Genomic DNA, 24,521 nt, shown 5'->3' on the forward strand with positions numbered 1-24,521 from the left:
TAAATATTTTATTTATTTACTTATTTTAAGTAGGCTCCATGCCCAGTGTGGAATCCAGCATGGGACTTGAACTCACGACCCTAGGATCAAGACTTAAGCTGAGATCAAGACTTGGACATTTGAGGCACCTTGGTGGCCTAGTGGTCAAGCATCTGTCTTTGGCTCAAGGCATGATCCTGGGGTCCTGGGATGGAGTCCCGCATTGGGTTCCCCCACAAGGAGCCTGCTTCTCCCTCTGCCTGTGTCTCTGCCTCTCTCTGTGTCTCTCATGAATAAATAAATAAAATCTTAAAAAAAAAAAGAGTTGGACACTTAACTGACATAGCCACCCAGGGGCCTAGATTTTATTTTTAAATGAAACCAAAGCTTACTCAAGAGTTTTGAATTCCAATTCTAATTAGAAATGATCTCTGTCTTTACTTATCTCTAACATTCTTGCCTTCATGTACTGCTTCCTGTGGTCACTTAAGAAAGATTGTCCCTAAATCTTGGACTGATAGAGGTCCACACAGGACAATGAAGTTGGCATTTGGGGATTCTTATCAGCATCTCAGCATTCATTTCATGTGAACCACTTTCTCCTCTTCCCGGGACTTGAAGCCATACATATCTCGCCAAGGAATACTTCCAGTCTCAGAGCACAATGCTTCATCATGTCTTTACCTCTGCTGTACACAGACCATTGTCTGCAAGATGGTGTCAGTCGTAGGCAGTTTTTCCTTCATGATCCAGAGGGCCAGGAGATGCTGTATTCACTATCTTTGTTGTTCAGATAGCATGTGAACAAGCAGTAGCCACTTCCCCTTCTTGTTTGAACATCTTTCACCGACCCGTGGTAAGGCAGTTCTGGAATATGTTCTGCAACATAATAGTTGGTCTTTGGCTCACTATCATTTGTTCTGAGGGTTGGCACTTTATGAATACAAAACCACAGATATTAAGATGTCACATACTTGCAAGTCCTAAACCACGTGTGTTTGCCTTCATCTCTGTTCCGTGTCAATCACAACTGCGAGTCACGTCACCAAACCTCCCACTCCAAATATTTACTCAGTCACATTTGTTTTGTTATTACCCATGTGAGATCAAAGAATCACTTAATGAATGAAGGAGACAGTTTCTCATGAGCACATTTTGTTGGCAAGTTTTAATTTCTGTGATTTCTATATGTCTGAGCATTGGTGAATGGGCTAAGAATCAACACACTCTCATAGTCTCACTAAACTTTTGCACAGCCTGAATATAATTCAGGGAAAACTTTTTTTTTTTTTAAAGATTTTTTAATTTTTATTTATTTATGATAGTCACAGAGAGAGAAAGAGAGAGAGGCAGAGACACAGGCAGAGGGAGAAGCAGGCTCCATGCACCGGGAGCCCGACGTGGGATTCGATCCCGGGCCTCCAGGATCGCGCCCTGGGCCAAAGGCAGGCGCCAAACCGCTGCGCCACCCAGGGATCCCATAGGGAAAACTTTTTTAATCACATATTTTCTGAGGTTTTAATTTAATTAATTAATTTATTTAATAAATCTCTACACACAACGTAGGACTTAAACTCATAACCCTGAGATTAAGAGTTGCACACTCTTTTGACTGAGCCGTCCAGGCCCTTCTGAATCCTGTATTTTCTAGAACATTGTTAATTAGGATTTGCTTGAGCAAATCTCAAAAATCTTCAACTACCAAAATTTATTGGCCATGTACAGCAATAATTTAAAGACTTGTGTAAGTTCTTAGCTTAGAGGGTACCTAGGTGGCTCAGTGGTAAAAGCGTCTGCCTTTGGTTCAGGTCATGATCCCAGGGTCCTAGGATTGAGTCTCCCTCTGCCTATGTCTCTGCCTTTCTCTGTGTGTCTCTCATGAATAAATAAATACAATCTTAAAAATAAAATAAAATAAATTCTTAGCTTCCATAGACCTGAAAGAATGTTTTTTTAAAATATTTTGTAAAACCGGTGTTTTGAGATTTGATTGGTGAGAACAAAATGTATTAGGGTATCTCATTTTTAAAAATTAATGTTTTTATTATATTTAGAAAGAAAGATTGTTTTACACAGTTAACAATAGGAGTGGCAAAATTATCATTTTGCTTTTAATTTATGCTTGTACTATTGGAAGCCTTCTGAAACAGGATTTTTTGGAAGACAGGTGGTCTTCAGGGAAGAAATGTGACTCTTAAAGATTTTGTTTAAGAGTGTGAATGTGGAATACCAAGCAATTATTAGATGTAGATACACATAAACACTTAATCTCTACTATTCTGCTTTATTTATGATACTTTAAATCATCCCAATATTGTACCCTAAAGGAGTATAATGTTCTTCTGAAAATTAACTTTCTTAATCTTCATACCAATAATTTTTTTATTCTCTATGCCTGTTTGAAAGTTTTTAATAACTAATTTTTTCATAAAATTAATGGCTTTCCGAAAGCTATTTTTTAACAATAACATGAGTAGGGTCGTGTTTTGCTTTTGCATAACAAATTGACATATTGTCTCACTGACATAATTTCTACATATAAAGTACATAAGATGTCTAGAATATGTCTAGAATGCATACTCATATTTAAAGGTAAATATTAACATTAAAAATGAATCTGAAAACCATGCCTTGTTAACATTACCGATGTTTTGCAAATTAAAATGCATGCTGTGCATATTAACAATGAAAACAGCCAACATGATCACAAAAATTGTTGATCAAGTTGGCCATCTGTAACGTCTTTGGAAAAATGAAAAGAAAAAAAAAGTCATTGATCAAATAAGCATTCAGGGATTTCCAGGAAAGATACCTGTTGAGGCAACTGGACTGGCTGGCCAAAGGCCAAGGTCAGAATTGAAACAGATTTTAGCCAAATAACAAGATCAAAATCCAACTTTAGGTCTAACCTATACCAGATGATTCCTCACTTCTACTTAAATTTGCATTCATCGGAACACTAATGCAACTGAGCATTTCTTCTCTTGCTACAGTAAACCACTCAGCATTTATGTCCTATTCATTTCCTTTGCCTGCGCTTCTACTCGGTTCTTTGCCTTTTTCTAGCAATTTGAATGAATTCCTTGAGTATGCTAGGTATTAATGTCAAGTCAGTCCTAGACAGTGCAAACACTTACCCCCTGCCCTCACCTTGAACCTCAGCGCATCCGTGCTCTCACTCCTGGAACTGAAGTCGGGCTTCCAGGCTCACAGCTCTGTCTGCTACTAGCTGTGTGAGCCCGGTCCCTCATTTCCTCTTCTCTAAGACAGTGATGATAGCATCTGCCTAACAGGACTTGTGGGGGGAATTACACGAGTTATAGTGGATGAACAGCTGGCTAAGTGCCAGTCCACTGTCTTTTCCTCTGTACCTCACAAGCGGAGGGATTTAGAAAAATTCTTCACTATGGAAGGGCACGGGAAACTTTTCAGGGAAGGCTCTCTGCCTCCACCTCCTCTGGGCCCCACTTATGCTCTGTCTTGCCTTAGATGTGCCAGTGGCATCCACTGTTGCCCCTACCAGGGTGTCAAGCACATCATTCCTAGTGTCAAGCTGTGTCATCTCTCGGTATATGGGACGCTTGAGGAAAAGAGAGCCAGCCTTGTCCTCATGAAGGTACCACTCTAAGCAAGAGTGGGTGGTATCAGAAAAGGTGTTTTGAGGGCAGCCCGAGTAGCTCAGTGGTTTAGTGCCACCTCCGGCCCCGAAGGTGAGCCTGGAGACCCGGGATCGAGTCCCACATCGGGCTCCCTACATGGAGCCTGCTTCTCCCTCTCTCTCTCTCTCATAAATAAATACAATCTTTAAAAAAAGAAAAGGTGTTTTGAAATAGAGAGCCCTGTTGGGGTCCTAGCAAAGAGGATTGCAACTCGCTCTGTGTTGTGTGTGAGAATGTGGTGTTGGAAAATGCCCCAAGAAGGCTTAGGGCTCCCTGGAGACCAGTGGTTCCAATGAAAAGACGAGGCCTCTAAAGTTGTTGTTCAATGTGTATAAAGTTTCAGCAATGCAAGATGAATATGCTCTGGAGATGTGCTGTAGAACAGAGTGCCTATAGCTAATAATGCTGTATTGTGCACTTAAAGTTTGTTAAGAGGGGAGATCTCATGTTGAATGTTCTTGCAAACAAAACAGACACAAAGGGACGAGAGGGAGCTTTTGGAGGTGATAGACATGTTATTACTTTGATTGTGGTGGTGGTTTCACAGGGATATGCATATCTCCAAACTCATAATCAGACAGTAAACATGTCCAATTATACCTCAATAAAGCTGTTTTTAAAAAAATTACGAATGCCAGTAGGTCTAGGCTGGAGGCTGGGAGTCATTATTCTTAAAAGCTTTCCAGTGATTCCAATATGCATTCCTATTTTATTTTATTAATTTGAAGATTTTATTTATTTGTTTGAGAGAGAGAGAGAGCACAAGGAGGGGAAGCAGCAGAGGGAGAGGGAGAAGCAGACTCCTTGCTGAGCAGGGAGCCTGATGTGGTACTTGATCCCAGGACCCTGATCTCATGACCTGAGCCGAAGACAGACAGTTAACCAACTGAGCCACCCAGGTGCCCCTTATATTCCTATATTCAAATAAGGAGTAGTTGAGAGCGAAACAGAGGCAAGCTGATGGACTAAGAAAAAGACAGAGGGAGGGAACACACACATGTATATATACATGCATATAAATGTATGCATATGGGATGCCTGGGTGGCTCAGCAGTTGGGCGGCTGCCTTCAGCTCAGGGCGTGATCCTAGGATCCCGGATCAAGTCCCGCATCAGGCTCCTGCAAAGAGCTGGCTTCTCCCTCTGCCTGTGTCTCTGCCCCCCTCTCTCTCTCATGAATAAATAAATAAATCTTTTTTTAATTTTTTTTTTAAATTTATGATAGTCACACACAGAGAGAGAGAGAGAGAGAGGCAGAGACACAGGCAGAGGGAGAAGCAGGCTCCATGCACCGGGAGCCCGATGTGGGATTCGATCCTGGGTCTCCAGGATCGCGCCCTGGGCCAAAGACAGGCGCTAAACCACTGTGCCACCCAGGGATCCCAAATAAATAAATCTTAAAAAAATAAATGTATGCATATATGGAGTGGGATATTCAAGTCAGAATGACACACAGAGATTAGTAGTGCAAACCAGAGACTGAGAGAGATAAAGAGGAGGGAAAAGGACACAGGGCAGAGAGCAAAAGGGAGAGGGGGGAGAAAGCTGGTACAGGAGAGGCTGAGAGAGAGTGGATCTCCACAATACAGAGAAAGAAGGAAAGGCAGAGACCGAGACAGGAACTAGGATATGGAAAGAAGGCTGCCATGTCAGAAAACAAAGACCATAAACCTCTTATTTGGAAAACCCCCCAAACCTGTGAAATGAGAACCTGGCACCAAAGTGACAATAAAATGAGACTCCAGACTCAGCTGCTCCAAGTCCCACATTCCCCACCTATTTGCTGTATGGTTTTGGCAAGTCCCCGAGCACATTTGTGCCTCCATTTCCTCATCCTTAAAACCAACAGGTCCTACCTGTGATCAAGGGTAATATTTGGTAAATCTCTATGGTGTCAATCCTAAAAGATACTAAGGCAGGGCAGTAGACTTACAAAATTTTCAGAATGGTAGAATGGAATTTTAAAATGAGGAAAAATGAGATAATATGTTTCAGAGAGCTGCTGGTTTCGATTCTCCCATACTTCCCTTCTCACTAGAAAATTCTAGGGCTCTTGCTCTTGCATTATTCACCTAAAATCTGTCCACTTCCTTGTAGCTGCATATCCAGGAGCACTTTCTCCTCTGTTCATTAATATTCTGCTCATGACCCCAGCCTCTGCAAGATCCCATTAACATACACATGATTGAATTTTATGGGCCTCATGGATATGCATAAACTCATCTTGGGGCATCATTAATCATGGGGCTATCCCATCCAAACTGCCCTGATTCTAACCACTTACAGAAAACCTTCCTTTGGGAAGCTGCAGTGTCTTCCTACAGACAGGTTGGGGCCAAAGCGGTCGGGCCTGTCCCCAAATAATCCAGAGATTTGGGGAGCAGAACCTTAAGAGGGCTCGTGGAGACAGCTAGGGCCAAGAAGGACTCTCTCAAAGGTACACCTCAACCTAGAAACTCGGGAGGGGTGTGAGAAGTGGGACTTGGGGGCCCCCACAGCAAGGAGGGTTTAGAGCAGCCCTGTCCTCTGGAGGAAGAATAACATGAGCTATAAATATCACTGTAAGTTTTGCAGTAGCCACATTTTTTTAAAGTAAGATAACAATATATTTTGTTGAACCATGATATCCCAAATATTATCATTTAATGTCTGATCAACACCAAAAAATTTAATGAGATATTTATATTCTTTTCCTTTTCATACTTCTTCTTCAGAGCTCAGTAAGTTTTTTATGCTTACAACATGGGGCAATGAAAACTTGCCACATTTCAAGTGCTCAAGAGCCCACACAAGTGGCTGGTGGCCGCCATGCTGGACAGTGCTCTGGAGCTCTGGGAAAGGAAGGCCAGAGAAAGTGGGGAAGGGGGGTGTGGGGGCAGATTCCTTTCTCTGTTAAGAAACTCGAAGGGGTGGGTGAAGCCAGACTGTCTGAGCTATGTAAAGCCACGGAAGGCTGCCTGTACCCCAAGTTTGGGGAAAAGAGATGGAAGAAAAGAGAACTAGCCTGGACAAATTGCCCATTAAGTTCCTGGTAGTCAACTACTATCTACATGGTCGCATGAATCTTTGCACTATCCCTCTAAGGTAAGGCTCACTCTCCCTGTTTCATGAAGGAGAAAGTGGAGATTCAAACATCTTCCTGAAGTTTTGACACTGCTCCCTCCAAAGGCTGCCTGAATGCATAATAGAAGAGGTGCACGTGTGTATGCATATGTGTGCATGTGCGTGTGCATGTGCATGTGCGTGTGCGTGTGTGTGTGTGACGGGGTCTCACACTGAGGTTTTGTTTCACACATGGAATCATCATCTGCTGCCAAGGAGCAGAAGGACTCAGTGTTTTGAAGCCACACTAAAAGTCCCATGATTTTATGCCCATGAGCTCCTATAATTCCCACAATAGCTTCCATAGCTGGATTGTAATCTCCACAGATGAGAACTTGAAAACCAGAGACCAGAGAGGTCAAATGATCTTCCTAAGGTCATCCAATAGATAAATGGGAGAGGGGGTCTTTGAATCCTGGTTGGTTGGGTGTCATTGTCTTCTCATGGCTCCACTGTAACATTTTTGACTCAAGAGAAAGAGCAAGCTGAGGCGGTGGGTTAGGCTGCCTCCTGGTGACACTCTCAGCACCTTTATACTACCTGGTGTGGCTGTTCCATGTTGGGTGATAGATATTGGTGCCCATGTCTCATTTCTGTTGAGGTCAGAAATCACGTCCAGTTCCTCTTGGTAGTTGCCACAGTTCTATATAGATGGTAGGGTTCTGGAATACTTATTAGATAGATGAATAAAACAATGAATGGTAGAAGAATGGATGGATGGATGATGGATGGAAAGAGGGATGGATGGATGGATGAAAGGATGGAAGGAAAGATGGATGAATGTGTGAATATTTGTGTATACAAACACATGCATATGCATATGGATTGCATATGCAAAATTATTGTTTTTAATTGTGAAAGTCATACACAGCTGTGGTAATTTAAATGGAGAATCTCATAGTTGCCCTTAGTTGCTCATTCTCACTTCTCAGAGATCCCACCAGCTAATAATATGGTGACAATGGCAAGATGCCAGCCCCAACTACCCCATGGCCCAGAACAAAGGGTCCTCCACAGCATTTGAATGTGCCAGTGCACAAGGAATAACTAGGTCCTAACCTGAATGTTCCAGACGTGGGTGTCTGGCTCTTAAAGATCTGGATCTTAAAGATCACTTTACAGTTCAATCATTGTCTTGAACCACCTCCAAATATTTTCTATTAATATCCATGTCTTCATCCAAGTAGGCTCATTAACATTCCAGAGCGTCAGTCCGTATCAACTCCTTGTATTTGTACAACATCCTTTATGGTACGAAGAAGCAAGTCATGCAGATACCTGGGGGGAAGCATCCAGGTGGAGAAAAGAGAAAGCACAAAGGCCCTGAGGTGTAAGGAAGCTTGGTCTGTGCTGGAAGCAGTGAAAGGCCTGGTGTAAATGGGGTGGATCAAGGGAGAACAAGAGCGATAAGGAATGAGCTTTTAGGGGAAGGCCAGGTATGGACGGTGGGTTGTATTATAGAAGTGATGGAGAATTGTGAATTGATGGATGTCCCTTGCCCCCTCTTTAATCTCTCCAGTGGCTTCCATTTTCATTTAGAATCTAAAGAAGGCTCTGCAGGGTCTAGCCCCATCCACCTCACCAAGCATCTCTCAGGCCTCACTCCTCCCAGCCCCAGACACATCAGGTTCAGCTTTTCCTTAAATATACCTAACTCTTTCTCACATCCTGCCTCTTCTGCCCAGATGAGCCACCATGACCCCGACTCCCCTCGTGTCTATATCCCGCTCTTCCTGCAGGTCTGTTTCTATGTCATTTTCTCAGAAGAGCCTCCCTTGGCCTCCTAACCAGTCACCTTGCCCCAGTTCTTCCTTACTGAAGCCTCTGTCCTTCATCTTTGCCATGATCACGAGCAAGAGTTATATGCTTGTCTCTGGTTTATTCCCTTCTAGTCTGGCTCCTTTGAAGATGGCCAACCCCAGGAAGGCAGGGGCCGGGCCTGTCTCACACGCTGCTGTCTCTCATCCCCTAGCCCTGTGGCCCACATATCACAGGTTCAGTAAATATCAGTAAATATCTGTTCCTGAATGAATGCTTAAAAGCAAGCACCAAGGGTGGCTCAGTCATTAAGTGTCTGCCTTTGGCTCAGTTCATGATCCCAGGATCCCAGGATCAAGACCTGAGTTGGGCACACTGCTTGGCAGGGAGCATGCTTCTCCTGCTCCCTCTGCTGCTCCCCCCGTTTGTGCTCTCTGGTTTTCTATATCAAATAAATAAATAAAATCTTAAAAAAAGAAAAAGAAAAAAAGCAAGCCCCAAGGGAGGCCCCATCAGCAGCCCTGCAGACAGGACAGGGAAGAGCCTAGAGTCCAGGATCCATGAGGGAACGACAACCATTTGGGAGAGGGAAGAGGAAAGCCTGCCTTTGCAGGAGCAGGAGAGACAGAAGATGCTGAGTTCAAGAGCCATTCAGGAAGTAGAAGCCACGGGATTTGATGACTGATGGGACATGAGGGAGGAGAAAGCTTTACTCTTGGGAGGGAGAAGCAGGTTCCCTGTGGCGAGCCAAATGCGGGACTCGGGCCCAGGGCCCCTGGATCACTACCTAAGCCAAAGGCAGATGTTCAACCACTGAACCACCCAGGTGCCCCAAGGGGGATCTTTTATAAGAGTATTAATCCCACTCATGAGGCTTCACCCTCATGACCTCATCACTCCTACCTCCTTCTGCCAAAACTTTGGGAATTGGTATTCCAACATATGAACTTGAGGGAGTCACAAACATTCAGACCATAGAGAACATGGTACAATTAAATCAAGTCATGGTGTGTGTGTGTGTGTGTGTGTGTGTGTGTGTGTGTGTGTGTTTGGGGTTTTATATCAGGAGTTGAATCTTGGAATCGGAGGCATTTGAGGGGCATCTCAAGTATAGATGGCTATACTGGGAAGGCAGTTGAAAATACAACCTTGACACTCAGAAGTAAAGTTTGCCTGGAGAGGTCTGGTACGAACAGTGATTTTGGCTGCCATTTTTGGGGTGCTTAGCACATATTAGATCCCATGGTAAGCCTGAAGACAGTGTCACACAGCAGCTAAGATCCCAGTTTCTGGAATTAGGTTGTCAGAGTTCAGGTAGGACCCCCATCACTTATGAGGTTTGTGATCCTAAGCAAGATACTTTAGCTTTCTGGGCCTCAACTTCCCCAAATATGCAATGGAAGTAATACTAGTGCCCCTGCTTTGGGTTACTACCAAGATCATAATGAATTTAGAATAGTGTATAACACTCAATGAGTATTACCTGTTATTTTTTACTGATCTCATTTAATCACCATTAACAACCCTAAATGATAGGTAAGATTAGTAACCCCATTTTTAAAAAAGATTTTATTTATTTATTTGAGAGAGACAGTGAGAGAGCAGGAGCAGGGAAAGGGGTAGACTTCCCCCTGAGCCAGGAGCCCGACATGGGGCTCAACCCATGGGGACCCTAGGGTTCGTGACCTGAGCCAAAGGCAGATGCTTAACTGACAGCCACCCAGGCACCCCAGTATCCCCATCTTTTTAGATGATAAAACTAAGGCTTGGAGAATTTAAGCAATTTCCAAAGGTTACCCAGGTGGTAAATGGTAGAGTTAGGATTTCAACCAGGACCTGCTAATCCTCCACAATCAAAGGTACATCATCCAACTACAGTGTCTGAACCACCAGTCAGAGTTAGTCATGAGCAGGTAGGCAGCGAATGAGACATCACTCAGGCAAAGTAAGTTTGGGGCATGGTGCTGTGGTTAAAAATAACAACAACAACAAAAAAAATCAGAAAATGCTCCAATAGGTAGCAGGAAAGCCAAGTGAAAGGATGTGTTCTCAGACCCAAGTGCTCAATGGCGTCCCCTACCTGTTTGAAGACCTGAATCAATGGCCTTGGGATATTTTTTACCCCAATCCACCATCTAGATTTGTTGCTAAGAATTGGTACCATCTGATGTCTCCCCTGAGCTACCTTGATATTTGCCTTAATTAATCATAAACACAAGTAACAATTTACAATGGAAAGACACTTTCACATCAGGATCTGCCTGGACCCTCATGGCCTCCCCCAGAGGCAGGAGTTATTAACCTACACTCTGCAGGTGAGGGAACACAGGCCCATGGAGGGGAAGTGGTTTATGGAGTTTGAGGACTCTGACACTGATGTAGACAGGACTGCAGTTGAACCCGAGATCTGTCACTTACCACCTGCGGTGCTTGGATAAGTTACTTAATCTCCCAAATCTTGGTCTCAATCTTCTGTAAAACATAGCTGATCATGCCTGCTCATCAGGTTGTTAGAAAGTGGCATATGGTAGGCGCTCAAAAACGTAGCCAGCAATAGAAGTGGTGATAGTAGCTGAGCCTCAAGACAAAACCAGACCACCAATTCCAATCCTGGCTTGTTGTTTCTACAGAGAATGGCACATCTATGTGTCATTAAGGAAATGGTACAGAGGCAAATAGAGCCAGTAGAAATTATGGCTAGTGAGGATGGTAAATGCTGATTATTAAAGTACTTTATTTTTTATTTTTAAAGATTTTATTTATTATTCATGAGAGAGAGAGAGAGAGAGAGAGGCAGAGACACAGGCAGAGAGAGAAGCAGGCTCCATGCAGGAAGCCCAATGTGGGACTCGATCCTGGTTCTCCAGGATCACACCCTGGGCCAAAGGCAGCGCTAAACTGCTGAGCCACCCGGGCTGCCCTATTAAAGTACTTTAATATCCAGCCAGAGATGGGTGTTATCCATGGGGAGGGTTTAAGGCTATGCTAAAGATCCCCATGATGAGTAGAGCCCTTGGAGCCACTTATGTGGGTTAGAATTCTGTCATTTTCTCGTTGTGTAATCAACTCAGATCACTTAGCTTCTCTGAACCTCAGCTTCCTCATCTGTGAAATGCGATTAAAATAGCTATCATTTCATTTGTGAGAACCAAGTAGCATAATGTGTGTTGAATGTGTAGCCTGAAATGCAGTAAGTGCTCAACAAATTCCTACATCTCTCCTTCCCGTTACACTGTCCACTCCATAATGACAGTGTATGTATTTTTTCTTCCCTGTAAGAGTAAATAATTCTTCACTGCCCTCTGGGGATAGAAAGTAAAACAGCATGCATGACACCAGACCTGGGAGTTCGTGAAAGAAGAAGGGACCCACAGGAGCAAAATTTTTGTCTTCCTGGGGCATTGGGTGGCAGTTGAGCATCTGCCTTTGGCTCAGGTCATGATCTTGGGGTACTGGGGTAAAGCCGCAAATCAGGTTCCCTGCTCAGCAGGGAGTCTGTTTCTCCCTCTCCTTCTGCCCCTCCTTCCTGGTTGTGTGTACACACACCCTCTCTCTCAAATAAATAAATAAATAAATAAATAAATAAATAAATAAATAAAATCTTTTAAAAAATGTTTTTGTCCTCCTTCAATGCAGAAAGAAGAGGCCAGTTGAAATGAACCCATGGTCCAGTTATCTGTTGGGATGGACAACTTTCCTCCTCTACTTCTATGAGACAAGTGGAAGTGAGTATACTGGAAAAATCTGGGGAGGATTTGGAAACCAGAAAGAATGAAAGGGCCAAAGTAAAGACTCCTGGATTCAAGTAGGGAGGAGATAGAGAATCATCTGCTTTTGGACTGTCTTGACTACGGATAGCTGACAACATGGAAAGTCAGACCATGGGTAAGCAGGTGGCTGCTGTAATTGACACAAGCACCTTTCATGATGCTCAGGAACATGGTAGGGATGTGCAGTTATGTTCATTAAAAGGGGGGCTCTAGGGGTGGCTCAGTCAGTTACACGTCTGACTCTGGATTTTGACTCAGGTCCGTGAGATCGAGCCCCAAGTTGGGCTCTGAGCCATTCTCTCCCTCTCTCTTTGGCCCTCTCCCACCACTCACATGCTCAATCTCTCTCTCTCTCTCTCTCAAAAAAAGGGGGAGGCCTCTATGATTCCAACGGATTGTGTCATCAGACTCCAACTTAGACCCTCCACAATTTTTCTTAAATTGTGGTAAAATGCCCAGAAGATAAAATTCACCATCTTAACCATTTTGAAGTGTACAATTCAGTAGAAGTACATTCATGTTGTTGTATAACCAATAGCCAGCACTCTTTTCAGCTTGCAAAACTAAAAGAACTCTGTACCCATTAAACAACTTGGATTTCTCCCTCCCTCCAACCTCTGACAACCATCATTCTGCTTTCTGTATCTATGAATTTGACTGCTCTAGATACCTCATGAAAGTGGAAGCAAACAGTACTTGTCTTTTTCTGACGGGCTTATGTCACTTAGCATAATGTCCTCCAGATTCATCCATGTTGTAGCAGCTGTCAGATTTCCCTTTTAGGGCTGAATAATATTCCACTGTGTGTGTGATACACACATGTACATACCACATTTTGTTTATCCATTCATCCGCTGATGGACTTGGATTGTTTCTAACTTTTGGTTATTGTGAATAATGCTGCTATAAACATAGGGTGTAACAAATACTTCTCTGAGAATCCACTTTCAATTCTTGTAGAGATATACCCAGAGGGGGAATTGTTGCGTCATATGGTAATTTTATGTTTAATTTTTTGAGGAACTGCCATACTATTTTCCAAAGCAGCCGCACCATTTTATATTCCCATCAACAGTGCAAGAGTTCCAATTTCTCTACATCTTTGCCAACACTTGTTGTTTTCTGCTTTTTTTTTTTTTAAAAAAAGTAGCCATTCTAGTGGGTGTGAGGCTATACTCTTCATATATCTAGGAATCTAAATCAACCACCCAAAGATCTTATGGTAAGCACAGAAGCAGAACAAAGAGAGACCTTGATTATATGTAGTTCATTCAAGCTATGTTGAAACTATTCTCTACAACTAAACTCCTTTTCTGCCTGATAAACCCTCAAGAAACATTCCCGTTTTCATGCCCTTTTATTCCACAAAGTCCTTTTTCACTGATAACATTCTTTATTCCAGAGATTCCTAACCTGAGTTCACTGGGAAAGCATGAGTTCACGAAGCCCTGGATTAGTATAAAAGAAGGTGTGTATTTATCAGAGTATTGAGAATAGATATTGAAACAGACAAATTACAAACTTTCAGCAGCTTAACACAAAGCATTTTATTTCTATAAAGTCCAATGAGGGTGCATCTGGTCAGCAGGGATCCATCACCTTCCACCGTGGGTCTTCACCATCCTCTAGGGCTTCAGGATGCCCTGTGGATTCTATGCTTGAAGCTGATAGACAAGAATCAAGTGTCTGATGATCTTGGAAGAGAGGTTTGTTTGGCCAGGAAGTGATTGATATCTGTCACTTTCTCCCATTTCCACTGGCCAGAACTCACAGGATACTTAGCTACAAGGGAGTCTGGGAAATGTAGTTTTTAGCAGTAGGAAGGAAGATGAAGCTGGTTTTGAACACACAGCAGTCTCTGCCACAGGGAGGTATGAGTATTTTCCTAGAGAGAAGGTCTAGCTTCTCATAAGAATAGAGAGGTCCCCCAAAGGCTAAAAACTCATAGTTTATTTAGACAGGGAACGATGCCAGCTTTACCAGTTATTGTCTCATTCTGGTCATACCTTCCTGAGACCACACCCATATTCCGGTGGCGAAACTTGGCATCCCTAAGTCTTCTCTGCACATATTTATGAACTAATTTGTTCCATACACATTTACAAAATGATTCCCAAATGCCAGGCAGGGTGCAATGGGCCAGAAACATAGCTAGCAATAAATGAAATTCATGGCTTATACTCAGAGAGCTTACAGCAAATGAGAGTGATAGACACATAAACAGGTAACTATATTCTTTTTTTTTAAAAAAAATATTTTATTTATTTATTTGAGAGAGTGAGCAAACAAGCAAGAGAATATGAGCAGGGGAAGGAGCAGAGGGAGGGGGAGAAGCAGGGAGGAGCAGAGGGAGACAGAGAAGCAGGCTCCCTGCTCAGCAGGGAGAGTGGAGAAGAGTGTTGATCCACATTGAACCAAGTTATATAGATGAGTAACAGGGAATAAAGCTAGGAATAAAGAAAAGAGCAGGATGAAGGGCATGAGCCAAATGCCAAAGACAAGAAAGAACGTGGAGGAAGGTCGAGGAAATGTTAATCAGGCAGTGAGAACAGAGAGGTTCTGCAGGGCCCAGATTATGGAGGATTTTAACCCATTTAAGAAGATTAGACCATCTGCTGAGTTACTTTGCAGATGGCTAATAGTATCTATTATGTGTTGATCCTTACTAACGACTCCCAAGGATAATCTTAATCCTGTGTCCAGGGGGCATCTGCCTGCCCTCCCCTCACCACCAGCATCATACATACTGGTGGTGTCCATGACTGAGAATCACTGATGACAATGATGACTGTGATGGTAATGATGGTGTAGCAGTCATGTCCCAGGTCCTCTTCTAAGCACTTTCCAGATATTAACTGGTCTCAACTTTACAAAACCAAGATTTAAAAGTTCTGAGACCAAGAGGTGGACAATGCACTGTGACCTAAGGACCTCTACTTTCATCAACCCATTGGCGAAGCTCAGAAATGGAGGTCGGCCTTTTCCACCCTCTCTTAGCACATTCCTCACTCACCCTTATGATGGCCTCTGTCAGATTATACAGGGTAAGAATCTGATCCAGAAGAGACGGGGCTACCAGACTGAAGATAGAGAGGATGTCTTATTCGTCTGTATTGGTAACAGATTAACTATCCGCAAATGTCAGTGGTTCAATTCAAACTCATCTAGTTCTTGTCAAACTCATCTAGCACTTCAGTGTGGCTGTTTGGTGGGATGCCTCTTTCATTGTGATTCAGAGATATAGGACGCTTCTGCATTGTGGCTCCAACATCCCCTAGGGCTTCATTGTTCTCTGCAGGGTCCTTTTACCTAACTTTTTCAACCTGGGCACTATTGACATTTGGGGCCAGATGACTTTGTTCTGGAATCTGTGTGTGGTAAGATGTTTAGAAACATCTCTGGCCTCTGCCCAGTAGATACCAGTGGTACAGGTACTGGCTCCCTCCTCTCCTAGCTGTAACAACCAAAATGTCCCCAAACATTATCTAATGTCCCCTTCTCCATCGAGAACCACTGCTGTGTGTCCAGCTGGCTGAGGAAGAAAGGAGCATGGAGGTTTGCTTGGGACTTTTCTGAGCAAGGAAATGGTGGACATCATTTCCACCCACATTCCATGAGTTGTAACGAGTCATGTGGTCCCACCTAACTATAAAAGAGGCCAAAAAATGGGTTCTAGCTAGGAGCCCAGAAAGAAAAAGAAGATAGGTTTGGTGAATCCATGGAAGCTTTGCCTAGGTTTGGACCATGAGGACACACACGTATATGCATGCACATAAATAACCTATCAGAATGTCTTAGTCATAGTAAGCCTTCATTATATCTTTGAGGGAGGAAGGAAGGGAGGAAAAGAGGGAATGACAGGATGAAGGCAGAGAGAAAAGCTGTGATCCTCAACCAGTAGATTAAAAATTCTCATTCTAGTTCTGCTAAAAAAGAAAAAAAGTATTAAGTTGAAATGATGCTTTATCTTACATGGTTCCTCACTTCCTTCTGCATGATGTGAAAAATTTGAGCTAGAAGAGAATTTCACAAGATGTGTTTCAGGGACCATTAGTCTCCAGAGGTATCAGGGAGTGAGGAGGAAGGATTATTCAATATACTCCAAACACCTCTTGCTAATTCAATTCTCATTTGAGTATTGACCCTTCTGATGAATTCTTCATTAAAGAAACTCATTTAGCTTTTTTTTCATGCGGTATTTTGTGAAATTATTTCTTCATTCTTTCAGTTCTTTCTTAAGCATCTACTATGAGCAAGTCACTATTCTAGTTTCCGAGGATGCACTGTGTCAAAGACAAAGTCCCTGTCTTCTTACCGAGGAATACAAAGGCCAAGGGTTGCATTTTTCCAATTTTACTCATCCAGGTACCACGCCCTCAATATTTGCCACATCTTCATAGCACCAGCACTATCATTTACTTAGCCTTCTTCTTTAAACGTGATCACTTTTCTTCACTTTAACATCCTATTTTAAAGAATAGTTAACATCAGCTCTGTAATCTGTAAAAATGCTACTACTTGCCATAAATAGAAATTGCAAACAAAAATAAATACTATGAAAACAAAATCCCATTATTATATTCTACTAGATGCTATTGTCCCAAAAAGGCTTTGAGCCTGAATCATGCCCTCTTTTTTTGGTTGTTGTTGTTTGTTGTTAAAAAGGGAGATTATTAAGAATTAGAGACATGGTAGAGAAATACTAGCATTAAAGTGAAGCTTTCTCTTTTGTGTAATCAGAAAGATTGAAAAGAGCATTGAAAAACAAAATCATTTTTCAGAATTATTTGACTGTGTGTCTCTTCTATTACCTAATGTGATCTTGTGACCTTTACCAAATGCATTTTGTGTAACATTGATGGTACTCCGATGGTCTGGAGGAAAACTTCATCCCAGTTGTTTTTATGGTTTATGAGACTCCTTCCCTGTACTTTGGGTCTCAGTATAAACTGGACATGCCCTTATATGTCATGAGAAATTTGGATGCTAAAGCTCCACATGTTGCCTTCAAACCCCCCCCAGGGAATAAAACCAAGACTCATCCTTGGCTCACTCATTGTGACAAAGCCCTGTCACAATATTTTGTCTCTCTGTCTTATAGATCAGAAAGATTCATGTGTATTTCCCTTCGTCTACAAGGGGTCTTCTTACTTCTCTTGCATCAAAACCAATAGCTTCTCTCCTTGGTGTGCAACCAGAGCTGTTTATAATGGGCAGTGGAAATTCTGCATGGCAGACGGTGAGTGGCGCCACACTGTCCCCTCAGCAGTCCTCTTCAAATGATGGATTGCAAAAAAGAATATGTGGATTTGTATAATATAATCATATTTTTGAAGATGAGTTATGATATACGTGTGTGTGCATAAAAAATGCTCCCGGGGCAGCCTGGGTGGCTCAGCGGTTTAGCGCCGCCTTCAGCCCAGGGTGTGATCCTGGAGACAGGGAATTGAGTCCCATGTCGGGCTCCCTGCATGGAGCCTGCTTTGCTCTCTGTCTGTGTCTCCGCCTCTCTCTCTCTCTCTCCTCTCTCTCTGTCTCTCTCTCTCTCTCTGTCTCTCGTGAATAAATAAATAAAATCTTTAGAAAAAAAAATCCTCCCGGAAGGCAAAACACTGGATGCTAGTATAGGGTAATAATGTTAACAATGATAGTGTTGAAAATGGTGCTCTCTGAACCACTGTATTCTTTGTCTCTTTCTTGATTTTTTAAATTAATAAGGAAAGACAGAAACAAAGTATAATAGAGAGGAGATTTGAAAGACTCTGTTTACTTTATTCTCAAAACCCAAGACATCTTTGTAATTATATGATTTTGATCTTTTGTGCACAGGATAAAAGGCATTTTGTTTGTTTTAACTAATATTTTATTGTTGGACATTTTAATTGTTCCTAGTAGTAGCTGGCTTTTGAATATGCAGGATTTACTTCTCCCTCATACCACTGTTCTTGACTCTCTTAGATCAAATGCTCCCTTTGATAGTAAATAAAACATTCCTTTTTCTATCCTGAAATAAAATGTATAAAGAACATTACCTATCCTAAATTCATAATTTCAAGATAAATCAACGTAATTCCATAACTGCAATATAAGACAGAAATAAAATGAGACAAATTGATAATAAAGCAATAAGCATGCATGATCATAACTCACCTAAAAGATATTAAAAAGTGGCCAGAGGCTTGTACCTCCAAGTAAAATCTCTTTGATTATAAGAGTCAAAAATGACTACAAAGAAGCCCTGTTCCATTGAAAAACCGAAACCAAACCTGGAAGCAATGCTACCCCTGGTTGAAAATATTCCTCTAGTTCAAACGATGCAAATCAAGATCAACTGGTTTAAACTGAATCTGAAAATTAGAAACAAATTTAAAAACAATTCTGGGGGGCAGCCCGGTGGCTCAGCGGTTTAGTGCCGCCTTCAGCCCAGAGCCTGATCCTGGAGATCTGGGATCGAGTCCCACGTCGGGCTCCCCACATGGAGCCTGTTTCTCCCTCTGCCTGTGTCTCTGCCTCTCTGTCTGTGTGTTTCTCGTGAACAAATAAATAAAATCTAAAAATAATAAAATAATAAAAATAATTTTTAAAATTCTGGAAAAGAGGTCCTGGAACAAGCATAAAATATACAAAAGGGGACAAAACTTTGCCAAAAGTGCATATACTAGACACAGTCAAGGCCAAGATATTCAACAATCTGCATTTAATTAAACCTCTTTCAGCCATATCACCGAAGGCTCTTGTACAGATGAAGGTTTGCCTTTTGCATCTCCTCTCTCAGCTCTGGCTCCTGAGGCAAGTAATGTTCTTTGGACCCATACTGGTGGGTTACTAACTACCTGTGAACAGCTTTAACATCTTAGCCTTGCCCCACAGTGGTGGGGAAGTGGTTTTCCAGGGGCATTCCCAAGTAATGCCTTGCAGGATGCTTCACCTCATGAGTTAAATAGTGGAATCCGAAACGGGTATCCATGGCAATCACTAGACATCTTAGCTTATGATATTCATATCGCTAGAAATATATATTGTGTGCAGAGGCTTTCCTGCTCGTTTGTAGGTTTCTTCAAATAAGGACAAGGTGCCACCGCTGTGTAAATCAGAAAAACAGAATCATCCCTAATCCCTTACCTCCCATCCCATGTGTAATCCATAAACCAGACTTAATTTTGCTGCCAAAATAGATCCTAGTTTTAGCTTCTGGAAAGAAGCTGCTTCACTGCCTCCATCCTTTTCTGAATCATCGTCACCTCTGCTTGCCAAAATTTGCTAACAGGTCTCCTCAAACCAGCCCCCCACCTTCCTCCAGCCAATTCCCCACACATCAGTCAAAGAAATCTTTTTGGAATGTGAAGTCAGGCAATGCTACTCCCCCTGCTCAAGTGGGACCTGAATACCTCTGTAGCTCACCTGCACACTTAGAAATATATCCTGACCCCTGGAAAAGCCAATGCAAAGGAGGAGGCACCACATTTCCTGATTTCAGACTATATTGCAAAGCTATAGTAATAAAAACAGTATGGTATTGGCATAAAAATGGACACACGGATCAATGGAACAGAATTGAGAGCCCAGAAATAAGCCCATGCATATATGGTCAATTAATTTATGACAAATGAGCCAAGAACATGCAATGGGGGAAAGGACAATGTCTTCAATAAGTGGTGTTGGGAAAAATGGACAGCCACATGCAAAAGAATGAAACAAAATCCATATTTTACGCTGTACACAAAGTCAACTTGAAATGATTGAAGACTTGAAAATAAAATGTGAAACCATAAGCAGGCTTGGCAATGATTTTTTTTTATCTGACCCCAAAATCAAAGGCAACAAAAGCAAAAATAAACAAGTGGGACTACATCAAACTACAAAGCTGCTGTATAGCAAAATAAACCATCAATAAAATGAAAAGGCAACCATGGAATGGGAGAAAATATTTGCAAATCATATATCTGATAAGGGGTTAATATCTGAAATATCCAAAAGAATTCCTACTACTCAATAGGAAGGAGAAAGGGAAGAAGGACGAGGGGGAGGAAGAGAAAGCAAAAGAAGGAGGGGAAGATCCTCTCACCTTGGTCTGCAAAGCTCTACAGGACCTTGCCCTTTCTGTCTTCATCATCTCCCATTCTCTTCCTTGACTGCTGAGCTCCAGCTACACTGGTTGTCATGTTTCTTGAATGTTCTGAACTCCTTCCTGTATCTGAAGTCTTCACACTATTATTCTCTCTGCCTGTACTTCAGTTCCCCCCAATTTTTGTGTGGCTGGCTTCTCCACATTGTGAGAGCCTCTTCTCAAATACAACCTGCTCAAGGAAGCCTTCCCTCGTCCCTTCGTTTATTAAACCCCTCCATCATCTCCAAATGACCCTGATTTTCTCACTTAAAATAAATCCACCCACTGTAAACATAATGTCTGAAATTATATTTGCTGTATTAACATTTCTGGTGGGAAATTCAATCTATCTATGAAAGTTGCAAGAAGGTACAAGCACCTAGATGATAATTTTACTGTATTTGACTTCTCTGATATTTGACATTTTTTTCAGTAATGGCAACATTCCTTTTATGTCAAGGTCTTGACTTCATCTGTTGATCATAAACCATCAAAATTCTTTGTTGTGACCTGATTTCTACAGGTCTTTTGCTGACCCTAAGAGATTCATTTTTAAGACATGGTGAAGTATGTTTGTTCAGCAGGTGGGGGTGCCAGAGTTGAGACTGGGGACTCTGTTGGGGAAGCTTTGAGGTTGAAAGTACAGGAGAAGGCTTTCTTTATGAAACACTTGATGAAATGAATGAATAAAATCTCTTCCAGACTTGATACTTGTTCTGTACTTTGGTGGCTAATGGATGGATGGATGGATGGATGGATGGATGGATGGATGAATGAATGATTAAATGACTGTCCCATCAATGGCTGGAGAAAGTCAAACCACTCATGGGCTCCTTTCTGTACAGATTACCCACGATGCATCTTCCCCTTCATCTTTCGAGGAAAGTCCCATAACAGCTGCATCACGGAGGGCAGCTTCCTCAGAAGGCTGTGGTGCTCAGTCACCTCCAGCTTTGATGAGAATCAGCAGTGGAAATACTGTGAAACCAACGGTGAGGCACTGGAGCAGGGATGGAGTGTTTGGTGGGGAGTGGGGGGACAGCAACAATTCTCCTCAGGTGATCATGGTGACACGGGGTAGAGCAATGGGAGCAATACTTCTAGAAATGAAGTGTCTTCTTAAAGAGTACATTAGGATAACTACAGGAGGCAGGAATGACCTGAGACCATGTTCCCCTGAGTCTCCAACATCAGCACCAAAAATCTGGTTGTCCCAAGAACCAAAACCATGGGGTGTAGTCCTGACACTGGCTTTCAAGTATTGCGGTTGCCAATAAGCAGATTCACCCAGTGCTGGACCCTACGTACATTTCATCTTAATTCTATGCATACTCTTCACTTCTTAATGACCTCCATTCATTCTAGAGCTCTCTCTGTATTAGACTATAATCCAGGACCTCTATATATAATCTCTCATTGAATCTTTCCGTGGAAGTTCTATGAGATGCTTTTTTTTTTTCTCTATTCAGCAAATGGTCCCAGTAAAATTAAGTCTTGCCCAAGGTCATTCTCCTAGGTGATGTCAGAGTTAGGATTTGAATTCAAGTTCATATGGCTCTAATGCCCATGCTTCCCCACTAAGTAGTGTTGCCTCCATCGAGATGAAGATTCAGGCAAGGCACCTATCCATGGGCATACTTATTCCCAAAGTCTTAATTATGTTCTTCCCTTAGCACTCAAAAAATCTTAATCCCATATAAAACCTTGATTTTATCTTTCCCCTAGACATCCATCACTTGGGTCCTTAACACTATCAACCTTATCCTTAAATCTCACGATAACTCTGTTGATAAAGCCTGTGGAACACAAAAGCCTTTGTTCAGGGAGACAGTAAACTGTGTGGTCATGAATGATTTGGGTTCTCACTTATATGCAAAGTGGACATAATAGCATCACGAGAACTTGATTGGGCGCGTTCAGTGTTATGGTGCCTAAGTTCATGTGTGATAAATGGAAGCTCTTTTTGTTGTCTCTTCTTGTCCCTGTGACCTTTCCATAATTATTTTCAGAGTATGGCGGAAATTCTTTCAGCAAGCCCTGCATCTTCCCCTCCATCTTCAGAAATAGCACGATCTTTGAATGCATGGAGGATGAAAACAATAAGCTCTGGTGCCCAACCACAGAGAACATGGATGAGGATGGGAAGTGGAGCCTCTGTGCTGATACTAGTAATCTGGGGAAGGGGACTGGGTGGACATGGATGGATTCCTTCATTCATTTACTCAGCAAACACCTAATCCAGCCCTACTGTGTGCCAGACACAGTGGGCATATGGTAATGAGTAAGGCAGAGTCCTGCCCTCATGGATCTGATGAGCAAATAACATAAACAATGCAACAGTGTGATGGGCAAAATACGGGCTGCTTGAGATCCAAAAGAAAGAGGTCAATATAAGATTTTCAAAATGTGAAACACCTAACACTTGCTGTACAAACACAGAGTAAGCACATACTAAGGTTTAAAAAAATCTGGGGTGCCTGGGTGGCTCATTCAGTTAAGCATCCAACTCTTGATCTCATCTCAGGTCTTAATCTTAGGGTTGTGAGATTGAGTACCGCACTGGGCCCCATACTGGGTGGGCATGGAGCTTACGTAAAGAAAAAAAAATCTATTAATAATGTAACTAGAAGGATAGTGAAGCCAATTCAGGGGAAATTATAAGAAATACACAAAGTCAGTGAAGAGAAGAATGTTGAGTACAAGCAAGATTGTTAAGTTAGCCACAAAATCTGTTAACATCTAAAGAGCAATCAAACCATTGTTGTTGTTATCTTGTCTACCAGACAGAAATTATTGGCATCTCTATTGAATAAAAATTAGTTATGATGTATTAGTTTTCTACAAGTTCCAGAGTTGGGGAACTTGTTCCAGCCAACAGCAGATAGTAAGTCAGACCAAGTTCTATTTCCCTAGAGTAGGGGTCTGCAAACCACATCCTGCCTATGGGCCACACCTGGACCACTTCTTTGGGACCCCAATCTAAGAATTGTTTTTTTTTTATTGGAGTTCAATTTGCCACATATAGCATATCACCCAGTGCTCATATCACCAAGTGCCCCACTCAGTGATTTTAAAAAGTCCAAAGAAGAATCACATTTTGTGACAAAAATTATATGAAATCCAAATCTCAGGGCCCTGAGCTAGACAATCAGGTGACCCTTAGGGACTGTTTAGACAATGCTCTAGAAGGACATGAAAAGGTCACATGGAAATCTTTTGCCCCTATTGCACGTTTTGGATAATTTTGTTAACAAAGGAGAACAAACGTAGATTTGGTGGATGATAAGGAAGAAGCCCTCAAGGAAGGAAAACAGAACATTTTTCTGTAAATATAATATTTCCCCATAGGGCACATCCCAGCCTGCCTGCACTTCAGGGACTCTGGACAGCTCTTCAGCACTACATTTGGGCATTTTAAATACTTGTCTACAGCAGGAAAGCTGCACAGCGAAGGCAGGGTGCATGCAGCCTTGCTGGGCTTCAGTTAGGAACATGGGCTCTGTGTGTCCACATATGACCACAAAAACCCCACCAGTACTGACTCAGGTTCCAAATAAATTTTAGCAAGTGGTGAATTCACGCATCCAGGATCTTTGGGTAAGACTCCCTGTAATATGTCCTCTCAGTGCTTCCCACTCCACTCCCTGGTTCCCTTGGTGACATAATGTCCTTCTTTCTCCCACCGCCAGGACCCCTTGTGCTTTCACACAGCCCATAGTCCTTCTTCTACTATTAGTGGAACTAATTTAGCTTCCCCAGGAAGAAAATCTGACATTTAGGATTAGGTCAGCATTTCTCTCCTCTAATGGGAGCTTCTGAGCAAGCCCAAACAAAACTCCCACAGGCAATGTGGACCCAATTTTGATTTTAGGATGGGCTCTGAAGCCTAAGCCTTCACCACAGTGTAAAGACACAGGGGTAACTACTATCCTATCCCCTTCTTCTTCCTAGGAATTTCCTCCTTGGTTCCTGGCTTTCCCTGCCACTTCCCATTCAGCTATAAAAACAAGAATTATTATAACTGTATCGGCAAAGGAACAAAAGAGAACCTCACATGGTGTGCAACCTCTTACAACTACGACCGGGACCACACCTGGGTGTATTGCTGATGCAAAGGTGAGATGCATAACACACCCAGGGCAATACT

The 24,521-nt window shown here is 42.3% G+C and overlaps 1 protein-coding gene across 1 annotated transcript; it reads left to right on the plus strand.

Annotated features, from left to right (window-relative positions):
- Positions 1–12,152: 12,152 nt before the first annotated feature.
- ELSPBP1 (epididymal sperm binding protein 1) lies at positions 12,153–24,485 on the plus strand. The gene is made up of 5 exons (XM_026013714.2): positions 12,153–12,222; positions 17,369–17,506; positions 21,220–21,366; positions 22,384–22,542; positions 24,326–24,485. Exons 1-5 carry the CDS (start codon positions 12,153–12,155, stop codon positions 24,481–24,483), a joined length of 672 nt encoding a protein of 223 aa, XP_025869499.1. The 3' UTR covers positions 24,484–24,485.
- The last annotated feature ends 36 nt before the right edge of the window (positions 24,486–24,521 follow it).

The sequence above is a fragment of the Vulpes vulpes genome, chromosome 1 (assembly GCF_048418805.1).
Source record: "Vulpes vulpes isolate BD-2025 chromosome 1, VulVul3, whole genome shotgun sequence".
Taxonomy (NCBI): Eukaryota; Metazoa; Chordata; class Mammalia; order Carnivora; family Canidae; genus Vulpes; species Vulpes vulpes.

Bases quoted from the DNA above. Each gene is read 5' to 3' on its own strand.
- ELSPBP1 (XM_026013714.2), top strand. From the start codon at position 12,153: ATGAACCCATGGTCCAGTTATCTGTTGGGATGGACAACTTTCCTCCTC. The intron at 12,223-17,368 runs GTGAGTATACTG...TCTGTCTTATAG, and splicing joins CTTCTATGAGACAAGTGGAA to ATCAGAAAGATTCATGTGTA. The intron at 22,543-24,325 runs GTAATCTGGGGA...TCTTCTTCCTAG, and splicing joins GAGCCTCTGTGCTGATACTA to GAATTTCCTCCTTGGTTCCT.